General features: G+C 47.0%; 1 protein-coding gene across 1 annotated transcript in view; it reads left to right on the top strand.

Moving 5' to 3' along the window:
- Window positions 1-22,586, top strand: part of FAM117A (family with sequence similarity 117, member A) — a 42,480-nt gene that overhangs the window by 8,398 nt on the left and 11,496 nt on the right. Inside the window, 1 exon segment of the mRNA XM_010842769.1 lies at window positions 16,276-16,445. Coding sequence (XP_010841071.1) covers window positions 16,276-16,445 — 170 coding nt within the window.

Below are 22,586 nucleotides of genomic sequence, written 5' to 3'. Positions count from 1 at the left end.
GATCACCCACACAACTTTGAGAGGACCGCAGCTGATAACACGTGCGCTCCCTGCCCCACACCTGCAAGCTGGCTGAGAACCTGATGCCTGGCCCCTATTTGGCGATTGTCTTGTAACTCATGCCCATCAGATATGACACACAAATTGGAGTTGAGAGTGGAGTGGATAGCATTTGGCGTGACGGAGGGATGCAACCAGAGAGCTTTCACAATATTTTGTCGTCTGGATTTCGAGGTTGGGGAGGGGAGGCCCATGCAAGGCCATCCATGTGGTGTGTGCACATCTTAATGCCGGAGGCAGCACCTGGACTCTTTCTCATTAGAACCTCTATCCTGGGGAGTTCTCTTTTCACAGAAGGCTAAAGCAGCTGCTTCTGTGGAAAGAAAGTTTGGATCCCAACCCCAGAAAGCCCCAAAATCCATGTGGATTTTTCAGGGAAGCTGAGAATGTGGGTAGCGTTAGTTGTGACAGTGCATTCTGCATGTTTAGCTCCTTGTTGCTTGCAGTCGGTACCCTTGAATGCCTTTCCTTTATTCTCGTCAGAGACCTGCAGTGCAGGTGGCATTTGCTTGTTTTTGCAGATAGGAAAACTGAGGCCCTTAGAGGAAGTGACTTGCCCAAGACTGTGTGACTAGTTAAGTCCTTTTGCTCCTGATCCAGGGCTCTTCCCACTTACGTGTAGAGAGCCCGTGAGGAATTTCCCTCCAGGCTGGCATCCTGTGCTGCCTGCCCACACACATCCAGCCTGTTTCCCTTCTGCTCACAAATCTGTATACCAGGAGCAAAAGTTCATATGTTTAATTGACCAGAGAGAATTAGGAAGATGGGCTGCAGAGAAATCTGTTCCTTTAACGCCCCATAAGTGACTGTCCACTTGATGTGGCTGACTGGAAGTTGATGGTAGCAACATTATATGTGTGATATGGTGGCAGCTTTTGAGTGTTTCCAACTGGTTTGAAATATGCAATTTCCATGCAGAATGAGAAGCTAACCGAGAGGCAGAGTTTTCCTACCTCTGTGGAGTCATGGTTATGGTTGCTGAGCTTTGACCCATGTCAAGGAGATATTCTTAAGGTGGAGCTTACGGGAAGGGTGTCTTTCTTGTGTGTAAGTGTGGAATCCCCCAAAAGCACCCAGATAAACGTGGGTGGTGCATTCCTATGGTGGGGAGATAGGTACAGATGGGATTGCGGCTTAGATGACAATTTAGTCCTCCATATAGGGGATGACTGGTGCAGACCTCCACCACCCTGGCCATGTCCTGCCTGAATGTGTCTCTCTTCTAGCTTTAGATTAACTGGGAGTGGATTCATTGTGATACCCGATAGTGCCTTTATGAGACAAGTGTGTATCCAATAAGGGGACTGTCAGGGACTTGAACTCAGGAGTAAGCTCCATCTAGGGATGTGGTATCATGGAGGACTGCCTGGGCTGCTCTGACTTCCTTATTTCTCTTACAAAGCCAGATTTTGTATAGAATTCTTGAATGTTCTAATAACCATATGCTTATGTGGAACCTTTCTTTCCCAGTTATTTCCCAACTGCATAGGTAAAGCCCCATTATAACAAATATAAATATAGTTCTATATAATAAAGTTGTTTCCATGCTTCATTTAAATCCTTTTGTTGTTGTTTTTTTTGTGTTTTTTTCTTGTTTAAAGAAAAAGAAAAAGATAACCAACTGTCTTATGTAAATAGTACTTTTTCTGGTCCCTGTCCATGTAACAGTTCATCTCTAAGCCAGAATATGCGAGTGCTTACTTTTGCTTTGGAGGTGGGGAGTGGGGCTGTGGACCTATCACCAAGTAGCATGCCCCACTTGGCTTTTTCTTCATTGCAAACCGCACCGCCCCCCCCCCGCCCCCGCCCCGGTCGTTTAGACAGACCACCACACAAAACCCAACAAAGGACAGTATGTGTTGTGTAGCTGGATGTGAGTGTGTGTGTGTGTGTTTGTGTGTGCACACACTCACGTTTGTCTTAAGTGAGAACATGTGGGTGCTGGATGTGACTGTAGGAGAGCATGTATTTGAGTGTGTATGTAAAGAAAAGTGTGTGTGAAAGAAAGCAAATGATAAACAGGACAAATGTTTAACATCAGGCAAATCTGGAGAGAGGGCGTATGGGTATTCTGTGTCCTGTTCTTGCTCTCACATCTATATGTTTGAAATGCTTTCCAAATAAGAAGTTTTGAAAAATGCTAGGCTAATTTGACTGTATCAGGAGTTCTTTAGAATGGAAGTTTTCTTCTGTCATCCTTGTAACATTTCTTATTCTTCCCATTTAACAGAAAGAACAACCGAAGCCCAAAGAAGTTAAGTGACTCGTCTTGAGTTCATGTAGCACATTGAGGCAGGATTTGAGCCCAAGTGTTGACCGTTATGGTAGGAGACTACAGCTTGTCCCTGCTGCTTGAGCTGGACAAGGTTGGCATCAGATTCTGAGAGCCACTGGGTGCCTGCTACCTTGTGTCTGAGCCCAGTCTGTGCCCCACATTAACCCAGCAGAGGGGTCAGTAGTATTGCAACAGGCTGCTAATCCGCACTGAGCATGTTCAGGATGTCCAGGTATCTTCTAGGGAAAAGTGCTTCCTCATTCTGAGAAACGTTCTCACTCTGCTCTTCATTCAGCTCTCTTCATTTCTTAAAATACATGAAATCAGAAGGCTTTCGTGTGCCAGAGCTGCAGAGTAATACTACTTTTCATTTTTATAGTAGAAATCTGAGGGGAAAATAAGTTTTGTTTATTAATAGAAAGTGATGCCAGATTATAGGCTGGGCCAGGCAGCTTTCTTGGCTGTGTACCTGTCTGCCTGTTGTGCCCACCACCTTGTGAGTGTACAGGAGCCTATGCTCCAGTGCAACTCATCTCACCAAGTAGACAGGAGTTACAACTTCATACACAAAGGAAGAGCTGTACTCTTTGTCGATGAAAATCTTCCACTGACCACAGGGCCCCAAGAGGAGTGGATCTGGTCATCGCCGCTAAGCAGTGTTAAGGGTCCAGATGCTACTGTTTGTTCCCAGCCCTTGTTCTCTCACTCCACACTGCGTACTCTGCATCTGTCTGTGCTCCTTCAAGGCACTTGAATTATTCCTGACATTTTTGTTTACTGACATTTCCTGCCAGCTTTCAGAATTGGGGTAAGTGAATGAGTCCAACTCTACTTCTTAACATAGAAGAAACAGTTTTTGGAAAATCTTTAGTTTTAGTATGTGTCGTTTACGTAACTAAATTGCCATCCCGCGACCACCCTAAAGTGTGAGACTGTGGTTAAGTTGGCCTCAAAGGACTTTTTTCAGGTACTCCAGCCAGTTATGTGAAATGGACCCAAGAGCATTTACTGTGTTGTGCTGTGCTATGCTTAGTCACTAAGTCACGTCTGACTCTTTGGGACCCCATGGACTGTAGCCCGCCAGGCTCCTCTGTCCGTAGGGATTCTCCAGGCAAGAATACAGGAATGGGTTGCCATGTCCTTCTCCAGAGGATCTTCCCGACCCAGGGATCGAACCCAGGTCTCCCACATTGCAGGCAGATTCTTTACAGTCTAAGCCACCAGGGAAGCCCAAGAATACTGGAGTGGGTAGCCTATCCCTTCTTTATGGGAACTTCCTGACGCAGGAATCGAACTGGGGTCTCCTGCATTGCAGGCGGATTCTTTACCAGTTGAGCTATCTGGGAAGCCCCTTTAGTATATTACTGTGCCAGTTTTTATGCTTTGGTTCTTTGTTCTTAAGCGGTTATCAAGCTACATAGGCTGTCTCCAGTGTTCTTTTGGCTTTGTCTCACCCCAAAATCAGTGCCCAGTGGATAGCATCCAGACTCCAGATAAGATGCAAAAGGATGAGAAAAGGCTGTCCCCAAGGTCCTGCTGGGTGCTGTGGAGTGTAGAGGCCTGTGTTAGAGCTGCTGTACAGATGGCCAGAGCTGTCTACTTGAGGGGGACCCTGACCACTGAGTCTTCTTCTTCCAGCTCTTAGAGGCATGGAGGGGACATCTTGGTAATTAACACCCCAGTCTGTTCCCATGGATCATATTCTGCCTTTGCTTCAGGAGGATAAGCCTGTTTTTTACCTGACTCATAAAAGGTATAGTTACTGTCAAGCAGCTTTTGGTTTAAGGGCAGATATAAAACCCATCATGTATGGGGAAAATGGTATTACCCACCTTCTACGTCCTCCTCAGCCCCTGAAAGCACATGTGGAGAGGTCACTTGACAAGCATCCTTCTGCTGTGAAGTCATCAGTGGTCTCAGGTGTACAGTGAGGGTAGGAAAAGTCTTCCCAAGGTCATACCTTTCAAGGCTCTTTCTAGAGGAGCCATTTGATCTGGTGTTTCAGACAGGGTTTACCCTGGAGGCACTATATGACCTTTGAGCCTCTCTTAGGAGATCTAAGCAACCAGCACGATTGGGGCTTTAGAGCAGGGGCTGCCCTGGAATGTTGCCTAGCACACTTTGGGGTTTTTCCACCAGGCACAGCCTGGGAATTTGCCTGGGATTTGAGGTCAGGCTGGATCAGTTCCAGAATGTTAGAGGCCAGGTAGGGAATCACTCGGTGGGATGGAGTGGTCTTTTGGGTATTTCCGTTTTGAAGCTGGGAACAGAGTAGAACTTGAGTAAAGAGATGGACATAACCAGAGAAGACTTTGCAAGTGGGACAAAATGATCATGGAGGTTTTCAAGGCTTTGAGGGTTGAGCAGAGTCAACCCTAATAGGATTTTAGACCCTGAAGGCAAAGCATGGCCCTGATAAACAGAATTGATTAATTGCTCCTTTAAACCCCCCTCACCAACCCCCAGCCCGAAGCAAAATGAACCAGAGAAGAGGTCCTGTCAGACCTATTGAGGTGTAGCAACTGAGCAAACCTGCCTCCTGAGCTCTGGTGTCTACTCAACAGTTACCACGTGACAGCCCTTCTGCCTGTGGCAAGCCACAGGTAAATTGAGTGCTATTTATACTCTCCTGCGTGGGGGTGGAGGTGGGAGAGATGGCCTGGGAGCCCACAATACAGCTGCCTGATCAGCCCAGGTAAGACATATCTCACTTTGACTCCCTTAGCTAATTTTGCCCCAAATGACAGCATGGGCTTTGTTTTGGGGCTTTCAGTTTAGCTGACTCTGTCAGTAGCCATCTCTTATGATTCACTCTTTAACAGTTGGGGAATTCTAGAGAGCGGGGACTCAAACTCTCCAGGTACAACCTCCTGCCTTCTGGGAGGTGAATATTGAGACCTCTGGGGCCATGTGACGATCCTTCCCTGGAGCTCTGCAAGGGCAGACACTACCATCTTCCTCATCCGTCCCTCCTGTTCTGATGAGCAGGAAGTTCTTCCTTTTATCTGGTTGGAATCCCTCCTAATTGAAGTCTTTTTCTGTCCTTTGTTTTTACACTCACACAGTTCACCTTCCTCCTGGGATCTAGCTACCTTCCCTTTAGCTACATTTACTCATTTTCCCTGGGATCTCACTGGTTCCTACATTCCTGCTGAAGAGCAGTAATGGTGAATGGATGCCCAGGGCTAACAAGGTGGGGCTTAACTGAGGTGATATCCAATTCCATCTGTGTTTCTGGACCTGTGGGAACCCCTTAAATTTGCCCCGTCTAGGTCTTGCTCCTGGGATGACATGCCACTTCTTAATTTTGTTTTTTGTTTGTTTGTTTTAAAATTTTTGGTCATGCTGGGCAGCATGCAGGATCTTAGTTCCCAAGCCAGGGATCGAAACTGCCTCCATCCCCTGTATTTCCTGCAAGTGGGAAGTTAGGTCTGGGGCCCAATTTGATTCAAGTAAAACATTTTGGGCATGACCGTTTCATGGGTGAAGTTGTGTGCCCATGATGTATCACTTCAGGAGGCACATGGGGTCAGGTCTTCCATTACTAGTAATGCTGAGTTTGATCACTTGAGGTGGTGACCACCAGTTTTCCCACTGCAGAAGTACATTGTTTTCTTATAAGTGGTTTATGGGGAGATACTTCAGCGTTAAATACCCTGTTCCCCACAGTGTTTTCCCCAGTACTTTTGGCATCCACTGATGACTCTTCCTGACTGAGCTGTTACTTTGGGAGCTGTATAAAGCTGGCTCTAAACTAACATAGAAGGGCATGAGTATTAATGTGAGCTGTTCTAAAGAGGAATAAAACATTTGGGAGTTTTGGAATCCACTGGTGGGGGTGAAGGCAACAAATTGAGGCCATCAAATTCGGTCAAAGTCTAGATTATTTTGTGTGACTTGAACTGATAGTAAATTGAGTATCGGCTGCTCACACATATGTTGCTCTCTGGCAGTTCGTGAGGTTAGGGAGAAGGCAGGCTAGATGAAGCTAAAAGTAGGTCATGATTTGTTTACAAAGCAGAAATTATTTTGACTATTTGAACATTATCTGTAATTCTGTTCTCTTTTTTTGTAATTCTATTCTTATTTCCTTTTCTTTCTTTCACTCACTTTCCACTGTCCTCACTAGAAAAGGGATCCCTCCTTTTTTAATTGTCTTCTTTGTCCTTTTGTCTCACATGCCCAGTGAGCAGAACTGTCCCCTGGATGCAGGTTTGACTGCGCTGGTTCCTAGTGGGGGAAAGGAATAGAGAACCCTTCCAGACTGAAGGGAAGTTCCTGAACCAAGGCATCCAGCCAGTCATGCCAATTGAGTCTGACAATGAAACACAAGAGGGGAAATGAACTTTGAAAAGTCTTCTGTGGGGAAAAAAGACCTGTGTCTCAAGTTGCTCTGTGGCATTGGAGAGATGTCTACATGAGGGTGTTCCTGGGCCCTCACCTGGAGAATTCCTGAGAGTATGTGGGGCATACGCATTCAGAACAGAACTCAGGGTAGGGTTTCAATCACGGTTGTCCTCTCACAGGATTTACTGTAGATGAACCTCCCCAACCTCTGGTTCTTCCTTCACCTCTTTTATCTTTAAATAGCTGACTGGGCATCATGATTTCTTCTCTGCTTGATAGGGATCAGATTGTTGTCCTGAGTGAAGATACTGAAGGTTTATGCTTGTCCTCTGAGTTTCTAGCAATGCAGAAATTCATCACTCCCAAATAAAGTGTGAGAATTGTTTTTAGGGGTAGAAGGCTAGGCCATGGCTATTTATGCTCTTCTTACAAAGCCCAACTAGACCCCCAAAGAAAGCATGCTCCAGTCAGTAACTGCTAGTATTTTGTCCTGTTTTAAGAATGTTGAAATCCTACAGAACTCCTTTTCAGAGAATTCAGATAAAAGGTGAAAAGTCCACACCACTTCCTTTTCTTCTAAGTGCAGCTGCTTGAGAATTGAACAAATATCTAAGTAACTGCTGTTTTCTCTTTGTGTGCACACGCGTGTGCGCGTGCACACACACACACACACACACACACACACACACGTACACTGTGGAATCACCCTTTCCCTCCTTGCTAGGAAGAGTCTGGGACTTCCTTATTTTTTCCCCATAGTGAAAAACCTCCAAATAAGTTTCTACTGACCCTTCTCTCCAGCCACCCATAGGTGTGGTCTGCATCCTGGGGAGTCAGACACAGTGAGAAATGCTTTCACCTGAGCTGCACACTTAGATACGGAGGGAGTATTAAGTACAGAGCCAGTATTGAGGTCTTGGCTGAAGTTTTTCATTTTTTTTCTCTTTAGTTAAGCCTTCTTGGTAAGGGAAATGTGCTGTTACTCTTTTTTTTCTTCTTTCTTTTTAATCTCGTTTCTTTAGTTTCTTCTCCCTGTTATGGTTGAAATGAGCTATTGCTTGGTGTTGAAAGAAGTGTTTAAAGCTCCGGGTTTAATTTTCCCAGCTGGGATGGATGGGGTCTCCTTGGGCTTTCCAAGGAGGGCTTCTAACTCCTGTACAGTCATATTGGGGATTTCGGTTTGACCACAACTTCCCTCCAAAACCCACATGTCCCTGAGTTAAGCAGTTAAGCGGCGCGGGACCACAAGCAGCTCAGAAGACTGCCTGCACTGCTTAATCCCAGCACACATACTAAAATGGAAAAGTAATCCCCATGAAGCTGCATGAAGGAACTTCCCCTAATTACTGCAAATCTGGTATTGGGGAAATGTTTAGAAACTCGGAATCTCTGTTTTACTTTGCTCCCCTCCAGATGAGCATTCCTCCCTGCCCCCACCCCCAGCGAAAGTGCTGCATCCCAGCTAGGAGACAGGACAGGGCCTGCTCTCCGGTGTGCAGCCGGCTGCCTGCCCCAGCCTCCCGGCCGCCCTGCCTATGCCCGCTCCCAGCGTGAAGATCAGCAACTGAAAAAAGCACATTGTGAGAAAAACATGTGTAATAGGATCTCATTAAAAAAAAATTATATATATATATATGCCTATGTATGTGCCCCGAGATCAGGAAGGATTGCTCAGTAAAGTTTTGCTAATCTGCATTTTAAAAATTTCCTTTAATTTCCTCCCATATATTTATAGCTTCTGTTATAATGAGAGTTTTTTCTCTTAAAGAGGGGAGGTAAGACTAGTGCTAATATTGGTTCAAACCTCAGCAACATGAGATAGCGACTAATAACTTATTTGTTGAACCTGCCAGTTGCTTAGTTTTGCCACGTGTGAAATCTCATTGACTGTCTCTCTTCTTACTTCTGTAGTCCTTCTTGGATATTTTGGGGTTACTCAGACTCATGGAGTGAGTCTGGAGGATGGATGGAGAGTAGCCTCATCTTACTTCCTAGGCTTCTCTCTCCTGTGTTGCCCAAAAGATAGTAAAATAAGGGAAGTAGCCCCACTGCTGCTCAGCCAGGACCCTTTGGTCAGGGCTGTTCTCTCCTTGTAAGCTGCTAAGCCTCCACCCTGCAGTCTAGCTCTGGCCAAGTTGAGAAGGGCAGCCGCAGATGCCTCACTTCCTGTGTCATCTGCTGCCTTCCTCCTGCCCCGACCCCTCCTCCTAAGAGCTGTTGCCCTTCTCCTTTGGGTTCTCAGAGTGGGGGTTTACTGGTGTGGTCAGGCCTGAGCTGATTTCCAGCCAGGGATATGAGGTCCTTCTGGAGAGTCAGTGGCTGGAGGAACCCCAGAGGCTGAGCTGGCAGCCTGGCCCTTAGGGATTATATTGGCTGCCCCCACTTTAGCCTGGTCAGAAGCTTCTTGTCCTGCTCCTCCTGTGTCACCATCGCTGGCTCATGATGGGCACTTAGAATCTGCTACTGAAGGAATCGATCAGTCTGCTGTGGTGTGCCCGGTCCCTTGTCAGCTGTTCGTGTGTTTCTGCCCTATTCACTGTTCCCCAAGACACAGACACTGGACCGCTGGTCCTCTCCACTCAGAGGCCCCCTCCCCAAAGCCATACACAGGCAGCAGTTGGGAGACAGGGCCAAGTGGCTCCGGAAGATAGCACCTAGGGCTCCTTATCTCCGGTGTGTGCTGTTTTGTTTTTCCCATTTGCTGTTGCCCAAGAACCGAAGCATCCGCCACTGCTCAGCTGCATGGTGAAACAGCCTGGCCCTGTGCCAGGGAGCTTCGCCAGGTGGTTGGGCTGTGGAGGCTGCTGCATGCGATGGGCCGATAATACCCACAGCACTGTAAACAGGACACCCCACCCTCCTGCAGCCACCCATCCAGTGCCCCGGCAGCCTGTTGCTTTGTCTTGGCCTGTCGTGATAGGGGCGGCTCTTCTCAGACAGGGCAGCCAATTGTCCTGTTTCTTTCCCCCTGTTTCCCAAATCTGAGAGGGTACTTTCCAGAAATGAAACCAGTCCATTTTCCGACCACAAGCAACCGTTCTTTGTGACTTCTCAACGCTTCTCCTTTAACCATAATCACACAATTGCAGGGCAGAACCCCATCCCCAGGTCTTTCCGGTATACCCATGAGGGAGGGAGAGCCCAGAAGCTCCTGTTCCATTTGCACTCACTCAGGGGACATGCCAATCTGACCAAGCCGCTGATGCCTACGCCTCCCAGTGGCTGTTTCCCCTGCACTATTCTCTCTGGAGACTGTCTGGCCTGGGTTAGACCAACACTAGGGGAGGAAAAGGCTCTGACACTAAGCTGCCCCCTTCCCAGGGGACGTTGGTGGCTGGAACTCACCCTGCGTGTCTCCTCTTCCTATTCGCCCCACCTCCACTTTCAGTCCTAAAAGATCACAACGTGGAGAATGGTTAACTGACAGTAATTGGTTTGATGTAATCTATCAAAGTAAAGTCTTTTGCCTCTCATCTTCTGTTCTTTGCAGCAGGGGTCCAACCGATACCTCGTCTCAGATCAGCGGCAGCATTAGATTAGAAACAAAGTGCGCAATAAGTGTAATGTGCTTGACATATCCCGAAACCATCCCCTCCACTCCAGGTCTGTGGAAAAATTCTCTGCCCGGAAATCGGTCCCTGGTGCCAAAAAGGTTGGGGAGCGCTGCTTCCCTAAGAGATAACAAGCCGGGACTGTGCTCCTGCCGACGATAGAAGAGCAGGTCTGGTGAGGGATGAAGGACGCATGGTGCGGGCTGCAGTCACATCACAGTGAGGGCTGAGCTGAGATCGGAACCAGATTGCTTGCACCCAAGTCCCTTCCAGATATGTCGGGGCCACGCTCCACCAGCCTGTGGCCCCTTTGAGGATGGTACAGAGCATGCCAGTGTCTGACTTCGGCTTTGGTTTGTGTTGCATTTGTGGGGGAATGTGACGCCTTGGTTTTGCCCTAATCAGTTTTGGTGATATTCTTTTTTTTTTTTTTGTATTTGGAGGAGCAAGTCAGAACCCCCGAAACCCTTAGAGTCTTTGTGAATAACTTTGGTCAGAAATGACTGGAGGGCATGTAGAATTGACCGAAATGGGTGGTTGGAGTCTTACACCAAATTCCAGGATCTTGGGCCCTCCCCAGCCCTGGGGGTGCTGGGGAGTAATGTAGCCTCTGGTTGCTGCCCTTGAGAGTGGGCCCCTGTAGTTCAGCAGTGGGGTAGGCTGTGCAGGGTATCCATGGGAACAGTGTAAGACAGGCATGGTTTCAGACATCCCTGGGGATACCAGACTTTCCCCCAGGTTTCAAAACCTCCTCCAGAAAACCAACCAACCATCTGCTCCATGCGCCCCCCCGCCCCCCGCCCCCAAAATAGACACCTGGTCTGGCCCGCAGTCTCCTTCCTCACTCCCCTCCCTGAAGGAGCTGCCAGGCACTCCTTCCTTCAGGTGTGTAGGCAGGTGTCCCACACCCTCAAGAGCATTACTGATACAGGAAGGTCAAGAGCCCCCGTGAGCTGATGTAGGAAGGAGGAAGGTTGGGTTTGAATGTATGACTGCTCCTCACTCACTGAGCGACCAAGTCCAGTGTGAGACTGGACTTCTCTGTGCCTTGTTTTCCTTATCAGTCTTTCTGGAATCTCTTTTAGGAAAACAAAAGACTGTACCCACACAAGTACTTTGGGGTAAAACTTGAAAGTATTATGTAAATAGGGGTATACTTAAAGCCTCAGAATGGAAAAATTCTAAAGGAGCTTTTTGCAACAAATTCTGCTGAGGGGCTGGGAGAGGTGTCTCCAAGAAATCTTTCTCCCTAGAGCTTTTTCTCACCCCTGGAGCCACAGCCCCCTTCCTTCCAACAGCAGTGAAGCAGCTGTTACGATCATGGTGTTCTGGCCTCTATGCCAGTCTCTGGCTCATCTGCTTCCCACCTGCTCTTTGCTTCTCTGTCATGTAATCTTGTAAACTTGCCCTCCAGAACCCCTGCCTCATCCGTGGTCTCTGAGAGACAGTTTGGGAGAACCACAGGATAGCATTTTGGTGTCTGATCAGGCTGCCAGCATGGGTCAGAAGCTCCCAGAAATATCTGGATTGCCATCTTCTGATCTTAAACCAAGGATAGAAAAACAAGTGGTTGAAATGCCAATGTAGGAGATGCAGTTGGGACTTGAGCCTAGCACTAACTTTTTGAGCTACAGGTGCAGGGAAGAAAGGAAAGACATTGGGCCTCCCTGAGCCTCAGAGGAAAGGGACAAGCGACTCTGGGGGATTTACTCACAGGGAGCAGGCTGAGCATGGATATGCAAGGCAGACACTCTTGGAATCCAGGTGTAATTAGAGCAGGCTCACCCTTATAGTAACAGGTTTTTGATTTTGTGCAGATACTTAATGCATCTGCCAGTGTTCAGCCCTATGCTGTAGATGCTGTGTGGGGTTCAAAGATAAACTAGACAGAGCCCTTGGCCACTGGTTATTCATTATCTGGGAGTTACAAATACTTGTCATCCGAGAGAAGCTGCGAAGTACTAGAAGAGGACACAGCAAGGGCTTCCCTGGGGGTCCAGCAGTTAAGATTTTGTGCTTCCACTGCAGAGGGCATGAGTTGAATCTGGTCAGGGAATTAAGATCCTGCATGCTGCACAGAGCAGTCTAGACAGAAAAGAAAAAAGGAAGAGTACAGAGTACTGAGGAAAATCAGAAAATCCTGAGACATTCCCTCCAGGGGACCCAGGAGACTCCGTCAAGGTGGAGATGGTTAGGCTGGCCCTGATGGATGGGTCAGATTTTAGCCCTGATCCACATGTGCAAAACCTCAGAGGAGGTCAGGCCCAAGTCGTGGATGGGAAATGGTGTACAGTAGTTTGTCTGGGACATAAGATACCTTGAAGAGTAGTGATGTGTAAAGAAAAGGTAAGTGGGACCAGAAAACAAGACTTTTGAGTACCATCTTTGAAAGAAAGCCTTTAAAGAGTTTTAAGAGTGTTAAGGTCATTTAAAATGATGTGTTGAGATCACTGTATATTGATTTGGAAAGGTGTTTATGAGGTGAAAACACTGCAAAATAATATATATAGTATAATCCCATTTTTATTTTGAAATATATGCATACACGCACTGCACAGAAGGCAAGGCCCCCAAGGATGTATATCTCATAGTATTATCATTGAAGCTGAGTGCCGAAGAATTGATGTTTTTGAACTCTGGTGTTGGAGAAGACTCTTGAGAGTCCCTTAGACTGCAAGGAGATCAGTCCTGGGTGTTCATTGGAAGGACTGATGTTGAAGCTGAAACTCCAATACTTTGGCCACCTGATGCGAAGAACTGACTCATTTGAAAAGACCCTGATGCTGGGAAAGATTGAAAGCAGGAGAAGGGGACGACAGAGGATGAGATGGTTGGATGGCATCACTGACTCAATGGACATGAGTTTGGATAGACTCTGGGAGTTGGTGATGGACAGGGAGGCCTGGCATGCTGTGGTCTATGGGGTCACAAAGAGTCAGACACAACTGAGCAACTGAACTGAACTGAATTGATCTCTGGGTGTTGAGATTTGAAGCTTTTTGCTTGTTTATTTACATATTTCTTTGCACTACTTTTTTTTTTTTAATTTATCTTTTGTTGTGGCGGCATGTGACTTCTGTAATCTTAGTTCCCTGAGAACCTGGGCTCACAGCAGTGAAAACATGGAGTCCTAACCACTGGACCACCAGGGAAGTTCCCACATTTTTATGTCATTTTTAATTTCTTTTAAATGAATACATATGTGATAGCTGAGGGAAATGATCTAGAACTATAGGAATTAGACAAAAGGAATTAGATAAAAACTGAGACTAAAAGTTATCCATGCAGTAATATTTATGATATTCAAATTGAGAGGAACCTCTCAAACATCTAATAATATGGGAGTGGTTAAGCAAACTACTGTATATAAACTTGGTAAAATGTTGTTCAGTTGCTAAGTTGTGTCCAACTCTTTGTGACCCCATGGTTTTTAGCACACCAGGCTTCCCTGTCCTTCACTGTCTCCTGGAGTTTGCTCAGATTCATGTCCATTGAGTTGGTGATGATATCTAACCATCTCATCATCTACTGCCCCCTTCTCCTCCTGCCCTCAATCTTTCCCAGATTGAGGGAAAGATCATCAAGTTCTTTTCCAGTGAGTTGGCTCTTCGCATCAGGTTGCCAAAATATTGGAGCTTCAGCTTTAGCATCAGTCCTTCCAATGAATATTCAGGGTTGATTTCCTGGTTTGATCTCCTTGCAGTCCAAGGGACTCTCAAGTCTTCTCTAGGACCACAGTTTGAAGGTATCAATTCTTTGATGCTCAAGCTTCTTTATGGTCCAACTGTCAGATCCATACATGACTACGAGAAATATATGACTACTAGAAAAATGATAGCTTTGACTATACAGACCTTTGTTGGCAAAGTGGTGTCTTTACTTTTTTAATACACTGTTTTAAAAATGACAGATATGTGGATCGTTCATACTTGAAAATGAGTATATGAAATGGGTAGAACAAAGAAGAATATCATTAATAGATTTCATATTGATTACTATGTCATGTACTACATTTCACACAGTAAAATGTGTGTAAATATTTAAATGGATTTGGAGAATGTAGACAGTATTACTAGTGTTTCTCTTTTTTCTGTTGTGGTAAAACAGACATAGGGGCCTCCCAAGTGGTTCAGTGGTAAAGAATCCACCTGCCAATGTAGAAGTCTCAGGACACGCAGGTTCGATCCTGGGTCAAGAAGATCCCCTGGAGGAGGAAATTGCAACCTACTCCAGTATTCTTGCCTGGAAAAATCCCATGGACAGAGGAGCCTGGTGGGCTACAGTCCATGGGGTCACAGAGTTGCACACACATGACACACATAACATAAAATTTCCCATTTAACCATTTTAAGGTTATGATTCAGTGGCATTAAGTACACTCACAGTGTTGTGTGATGATCACCACTGTCCATTTCCAGAACATTTTCATCGCCCCAAGCAGAAACTGGTGCATGCCTGCTAAGTTGCTTCAAGCATGTCCGACTCTTTGTAACCCTGTGGACTGTAGACGCCAGGCTTCTCTGTCTATGGGATTCTCCAGGCAAGAATACTGGAGTGGGCTGCCGTGCCCTCTTCCAGGGGATCTTCCCAGTACAGGATTTGAACCAGTGTCTCTATGTCCCCTTTATTGGCAGGCACGTTCTTTACCACCAGCACCACCTGGGAGCAGAAACTCTGTGCCCATTAAATAATAATAATACTCCATTCGCTTCTCCTGCTGAGCCCCTGATAATCTGTTCTATTTTCTGTCCCTGTGAATTTGCCTGTCCTAGGTACCTCATTTAAATGGAATCATGTAATATTTGTTCTTTTGTGAAGTTTCATTCGTGGTGTAGCAGGTATCAGAACCTCATTCCTTTCTGAGACTCTCTTGTATATTTGGAACACATTGTGCTTATCCTTTCATCTGTCAGTGGACACTTGATTGTTTCTACCTCTTGGCTGTTGTGAATAGTGCTGCTATGAATGTGGGTACATGTGGGTCTCTTTGAGACCCTCCTTTCAATTCTTTTGTATATATACCTAGAAGTGGAATTGCTGGATTGTATGGTAATTCTTCATTTAACTTTTTGAGGAACTGCCAACCTGTTAGTGTCTTCTTAATATAAAGCTCTTCAAGTTTATATCTATAGCCCCCAGTTCCTTTTGCTGTAATTAATGCACACATGAATTATCAAGAGATTAATACAGATATGAAAGCATTTTGCTTTGTTTAAAGGGAAGAATTTTATAGAGCTTAAGGCCGTAGTGTGTTTTGAATGTGGTTATGGAAGACATGGTCAACTCAGATAACTGAAAGTTACAGATGATTCTACAACTCTTAGATTTTATCAACAGTTTCCACTTTTACCTTCTCCCAGAAAGATTTAATCAAGGTAAAAATAAAATGAGTGGACTTATAATTGGTTTATTTTTGTTCTGTTTAGCCAGGGGTCAGAGGCAGAGAAGAGAACCAAAAGACTGGGATATTCTCCTGGATCCTGGATAGATAAAAGTAGTTACATCATTCTGTTTGTCTCAGTCACCTAGGTTCCCCAGAGCTAATGGTCTTGGAGGAAGCAGGAAGTGTCCTTCAGTTAATTGGGTTGAATTTGTGCATAGGAACCCTGCAATCAGAGCTGCAAGGAAGAAGAAAAGATGCAGGAAACAAAAGATGAAGGAAAACTTGGTTTTTGTTCACTTCCAGCATCCAGTTGTTTTTTTATTGATGGGAAACAGACCTCTCTCGGGAAACTCAGTGTGGAGACCTGGAGTTCACAGTTCGTAGTCCATTAGGAACAGGAGAAAGAGGACGTATATAAAGTAATCCCTCATCCAGAGGGACATGGTGTAAATTGTTTCCAGTGACAAAGACCAGCTGGTTAAGTCAGGAGAGCTTTGGTCAAGCTGTATGTGCTTTTATGGGCTGCTTCGGATTCCTGTAGGAGGGAAGTGAGTGAAGATGCAGCAGTTCAGCCAGGCTTCCTAAAAGAGAGACAGTTGATGACCACGTCTGCTTCTTCCATGCTGACCTCTAGGTGTACGGGCTGTGCTCTCTTCCAGCCAGCGTCCCATGTTCTGCGGCCCCAGAAAAACCAGTGTGTAGGCCTCAGCCACCCCAGGTCCGACGTACATTCTCCTTGGACACCATCCTCAGCTCTTACCTTCTGGGCCAGTGGCCACGAGATGCTGATGGGGCCTTCACCTGCTGTACCAATGACAAGGCCACCCAGGTAATGAAGCTCTCTCTAATGGGGTGAGGGTAAGGGTGGGGTGGTGGAGTGACTGAGAAGGTCTTGGGTCTACTTAACAACCCCCAATCATTTATGTGACTTGTCCTCAGTTTCGGCTATGCATATTCACTATACATGAAAAGCTATATACATATAGCTTTTGATTATCTCATGTTTACCAGCTTAGTTCTCTTTGTAAATGTACCTGAAAATGAGTTTGCATTCCACCTGTTGGGAGAGAGAAGGCAAACTGTTTGTCTTTGAGTATTCATGTGTGGATATACAAGAGTTGATTTTGGAATTTATCCTAGATTTTAATAAATGAGATTTACCTTGCTAAAACAAGCCAATATTCAGCTGAGTATGCATTCCCCACACAACTGGAAGAGGTGGTCAAAATATGTGTTGAGCCAGAATATTTCCCACTGGAGCAACAGGACTGGAAGTTCTCAGATAACGGAGAGTTGCTCCTTAGTCAGCAGCCCTATCTGGGATTTTAGGGGACCCATTTGAGTCCTATGGAGCCCAGGTCCCCTCTTCAGGGTTTTTCTTTTCATTAAGAATCCTAAACTTAAAAGGAATCTCTACAATCACCTGGTTCATTGGTCAGTTTTTGAATAAAGTAGTATTAGCCTGAGCAAGAAGTTGTCTGAAGTGTGAAATTATACAAAGATATTTCTTTGTCTGACTGAGGACTTTGACATTCTCAGGAGTTAAGTTTTTAAGAATCAAATCTTCTCCCTTTGATGCAGTTTAAGCCCATTCCTGTTCAACTTCAGGACAAATGAGTTGTTCTCAGGAAAGAGGAAACAGGGCGGGGAGAACACAGGCTCAGAGGCGAGGCAGCCCACATCCTGGGGGATGCTGGGCCAGTTGCTCTTCCTTTGCAATCGCTGCAGTGTGCCCATCCCGCCTGATCGGAGGTGGAGCGCTGGCCAAGTGGAAAAGGCTTTTGTGTGCTCACTTCCCCTGTCCTCCTCTGTTGAGCACATCTCATCAGTCCCTTTTATTTATTTTTTAAATGAGATCAATTTTCAAATGTTATTAGTGAATGTTTGAATGCCCAGTGCTGTTCTTGGCATGTCAGAGTGAAGAACAAGGAAATGAGAACAAGGTTTGGCCTTGGTGAGTCTGGATGCCAGTTCCATGAAGGCCAGTAAACCGGGAGCCAAGGGATGAGATGTGGCCAAGTGTCTGGCACAGTTTACAGGAGGGACATTCTCACAGGAATACGCCACCTTGGAGCAACAAAAGTTTGCAGTTAAAATCGATGGCCCTTTTTAGATCTAGGAACAGACTGTAAAGTATGCTCTGGGTAGCAGACCAAATAGGCCTACTTCCTGGGAGCCCTGGACACTAGTTCCCTGTATCCCCTGAAAAGGGCAAGTAGTATAGGTTATGATTCCCCATCACAGGCCTGGAGCACACATCCCTTTCTCTTTTGAGAGAAAGGTTAGTTCAAGTAATGTGTCTAGTCATGGAGGGCTTCCTGGAGGAGCAGGACTTGAGGTTGCTTCAGATGTGCTCATGATTACACCCGCTTCATCAGACAGCGGGCTTCCACGCACCCCACCTATCCCTGAATCCCTATCTCTGTCATTTCCTGCTCTCCGCCTTCTAGGAAGCCTCCATCCCACTCCTCAGATGGCGTTCTCTTTGTCAACTCAGAGCAGGGTTGGCCTCAGATGTTCCCTGGCCAGATTTAGAGGCATGGACTCTAGGCTCTGTGTTTTTGCTCAGGCTCCAGCTGCAGGCCAGATCTTTTATATAACAAGTCTGGGCTTCTTGCCACAGCAAGACAGAGGTCAGCGATGCGCCTCCATGGGTCTGGCAAGGCTGAGCTCTGCAGCTTTCCTCTTTCCCTGGGATGGGCTCCAGCCCTCGAGGAACTCTTAGCAACCTGTCAATATTGTGGCTGCATGAGGAGGTGGGAGAATTCTGATCAACACAGGCATCCAAACCCAAGTATGTGCTCGGCCCGTCTTTCATTCCAGGCCTTCTGGGAACTTTCTGCTTCTAGGTTTTGGGCTCCATTCAAATTCCTGCTTAAGCACCCTGGCCTGGCACAAGCTACCTTCTTCAACACCGGGGTTACACCAGGAACCAAAGCCTCTCCTGACATCTCCCAAAGTAACTGGTACTCCTCCCCTATGGAGCACAGCTACATCACCTAGAAAGGACTGGAGATGGGGGAGAGGTTTTATGGGGGAGATACAAGAGGTGTAGTGAAGAGTGGAGGGAAGGTAGTGAGGCCAGATCTACCAAAGTTCTTGAAAGCTTTCAGTTCAGTTCAGTCTGACTCTTTGCAACCCCATGGACTGCAGCAGTTGCTAAAAATAGATGACGCCAGCACCTTCCCCTAATTCCTTTGAGCTCGAGGGGCGACAGCCTCCCCCTCCCCTACCTCCTGTGCTCTGTCTTCTAGCCACACCAGTGTAGTACCTCCCTCGCTTCTGCTCTCTTAGCTGTGCCGCCCACCCCTGCCTCCACCCCTCCTCATACACACCTCCAGCCAGCCACCAGAGTGTGTGTTTGAAGACCTCATCACCCTGGCACTCCTGGGGCAGGACCCGCGATGAAGACAGCAGCCATAGTCATGGGGTAGGCCAAGCAGCTAAGCTCCCCTCTCCAAACCCCTGGAGCAGGAAGGAACCCTGCAAGTTTCACATGAGAACACACTGTCCTCAAGGCTTCTCCCAAGGCAGAAGATGGAGTTAAAGTTCTCAGTTCTCGAAGACAGCAGGTTACAAACAGTCCCAGTATTCTCTCCTTGGGTTTAGCGATGTTTTAAGCCCTTAGGAAAGCACAAAGGAAGCATGGGTGGTTCCCAGGCAACTTGTGGTCTGATGTAGAGAGCTAGCTTACCCAGATATTTGGGACAAGTGAGGAAGAGAGGTGGGTGGACCTTATTTGGGAAATTGGTTCTTCTAAAGGGGTGTGAATGTGGTCATCCGGGAAGGAGGGCTTTGGAGCTGCTCATGTTCTGAGCCAGGGTGCGCACCAGGAGCAAGATGACCAGATCTCCCAGAGGTCAGCATGGTGGGTGTAAGGAAGAGCTTGGGTGCAGTGGGTGCTGGACACGGAAGGCACAATCAGTGAGGACTAGGAAGGCTCCTCTGTGGTGTCACCATCATCTGGAGGTGTCTTAATGTCTCGGAAAACTCTGCCAGGATTGTCCAGGTCAGTCTGCCCTCCCCCAGGTTAGCTGGTCACTCAGAGCTGGCCACCAAGTGCCGTGGGCCAGTCCCTCCTAGCGCTGGGCCTGGGCGGGTAATGGCAGCACATTCTAGTGGTGGCGATCGCCCCCTCCCTTCTTTCTGGGAGTCTTCTGAAGGGAGGAAGTGGTCTTACCACAGTGGGATGACTGTTGGAGCCACTGGTGTTCTCATCCTGCAGACAGATGCAACCCTGGGTGCCTGTTCGCCTGGCCCTATCCTGCTCATCCCTAGCCCCTTTTCCTCTTCAGGCTCCAGGTGATGTGGGGAAATGCCCTGATGATAGACCTTTTTTCTTCCTTTAGGTCTGAGTTACCTTTTGGGGAAAAAATTAGCTGAAGTCCTTGACTAGCAGGGCAGAGGTGGCAGGCTTTGTTTAGAAAGCCTGTTTTTTCTCTTTGTTTTCCCTTTCTATGACTTTCCCAACCTCTGTGCTGTCCTTCTCTTTTCCCCAACACAGTGCCTCAGCATTTGGTGATGACACACAACTCAGTCTGCTCATCATGGGCCTTTTTTTGCGGTTGTGAGGGTCTGGGCACAATGCCTGTTTCCCAAACTGGTGAGCAGAACCAGTTGTTCAGTATACAGTTTGATGGCAGCTCAGAATATTTGAAAATGGGTCCATGATGGAAAATCTGAGGGTTGCAGACACTGAGGGACCAGAGAACTCTAACTCTGCAGCTCGAGTTCTTGGTGCTGGCTGGCCGACCACCCTCAGAGTCCTCCCTGCCTCTTTTTCTGGCCAGAGTCCCAAATGGTGGCTTCCCTGCTGAATTTCAGCTCCCCGTGTAGTTACTGAGCATCTGTACTAGGCCAGGCACCATGCTGCTCTGCACATCCGCATAGTAGGTACACATAGGGTTATGTCCCCAGAGCCCAGCCAAGGTCACTGGAGAAAGCGAGGACCAGGACTCTTCTGCCTCAGAATCTGGACAGAAGCTTAGTTGGCTGTGGGGCAGAGAAAGAGGTTCCAGTTTGGGGGGTTTTGGCTCCATCTCACCCCTACCCTCTTGTTAGATCAGGCTGTTGTTTGGAAAGCTGTCCTCAACCTAACCCAGTTTTCCTACATGTTGCTCCTAGACTTCAGAGTCCCAGGCAAAGCTTCCTTGGTCTAACTCACATCAGTTTTGCATAATCCAAGCATCATCTGCATAGTTGGCTGATGCCACTCATGACCAGTAAGTAGCCCTGCTTCTCTCTCAGCTGCTCCCCAAGGCCAGGGTGTTAAAATAAATCTGTTCCAGTGTGTGAGTCCCTTTGACAAACACGACTGGCCTGCTGAGCTCAAGCTTTATCCTGCTTCCAGAAGACCATCTGGAACAGCTACTTACGGTGCTGTCACACAGCCTGGCTTGACCCCTGTTGTGCCATAAAGGGTCACTCTTTGAAGAGTACCCTTCCTTAGCTTTGACTTTTCTGTGCTCCAAGGAAACCTTGGACTAGATACCTGGGGTGAGACCCAAGAGGAGGAGCCTGTCTACCCAGGAGCACTGGAAATAAGGCAAAGGCATGGTCCCTCTCTTGATGCTCCCAGTTCAGTTGGAGTGGCCAAAGCCCACACCTGTGCACATGCCTGCCTGAATGAAGAATACTCAGGGTCAGTGTGTAAGCAGCTTCAAACACAGGATAACCTACTGTATTAGGTTCCTGAGGCGATGTAACAAATTACCTCAAACTTAGTGGCTTAAAATGGTGGAAGTTTATTGTCATAGTTCTGAAAGTCAAAAGTCTGAATTCCATTCCACTGGGCCAAGATCAAGGTGTTGGCTGGGCTATACTCTCTCTGGAGGCTCTCTGGGAGACCCGTTCCTTGCATCTTCCAGCTTCTGGTGGCTGCCAGCATTCTTTGGCTTGTGGCCACATCACTCCACTCTCTGCCTCCATGGTCACATCTTCTTCTGTGAGTGTCTATGTTTCCCTCTTATAAGGACACTTTTAATGGCATTAGGGCCCACCAGGATAAACTTCCCATCTCAAGAGCCTTAACTTAATTGCATTTGCAAACACTTTCCCATATAAGGTAACAGTAACAGGCCCCAGGGATTAGGACCTGATTTCTTTGGGGGGCCATTTTCAATCTGTCACACCTACTGATGTCGCCTACTACTCTGCCCCTTGCTCACTCTACCCCAGCCACACCGATCTCCTTATCGCTCACAAACCTGCCAGACTGGCTCCTGCTTCAGGACCTTTGCACTTGCTGTTCCCTCCATGTAGGTCACTGTCACCTGTGATATTACGCGGCTCACTCCTCACCTCCTTCATGTTTTCATCAGATTCTCCCTTTTCAACGAGGACTTCCCTGACATTTAAAGTTATGTTCCCCAACCTAAGATTCCTATCCTCTTTCTTTAAAAAAAAAAAATTATTTACCTTTGGCTGCACTGGGTCTTTGTTGCCACGCACGGGCTTTCTCTAATTGTGACGAGCGGGGACGCCCCTCTAGTTGTGATATTGCGTGGGCTTCTCATTGCAGTGGCTTTGACTTCTCTTGTGGAGCACGGGGGCTCTAGACACACAGGCTCAGTAGTTGCGGTGCACAGGTTTAGTTGCTCTGAGGCATGTGGGATCTTCCCAAACCAGGGAATTGAACCCGTGTTCCCTGCATTGGCAGGTGGATTTTTAACCACTAGAGCCCCGGGGAAGTCCCTCCTATCTCCTGTCTTTGCTGTATTTTTCTCTTTTACCTATCACTGTTTAAACTGTGCCTCCAACTAGAATGTACACTCAAAGAAGATGAGAATTTTTGTCATGTTGTGTGTTGTTATATCCCCAGCACCTGACACACAGTTTGCATTCAGTAACTCTTTGTTGAGTGTACATGTGATGTGTGCCCTGAACCCACATGATCAGAGAAGATGCAGAGGGGGCAGCAGGCCACATGAGGTGGACAGTTAAGAAGGGCCCCTGATGGGAAGGCTGGAAA

This window comes from Bison bison, unplaced genomic scaffold (genome assembly GCF_000754665.1).
Source record: "Bison bison bison isolate TAMUID 2011002044 unplaced genomic scaffold, Bison_UMD1.0 scf7180017864180, whole genome shotgun sequence".
Classification (NCBI taxonomy): domain Eukaryota; kingdom Metazoa; phylum Chordata; class Mammalia; order Artiodactyla; family Bovidae; genus Bison; species Bison bison.
The sequence above is the reverse complement of the archived record's forward strand: the minus strand, read 5'-3'. Positions and strand labels throughout refer to the sequence as shown.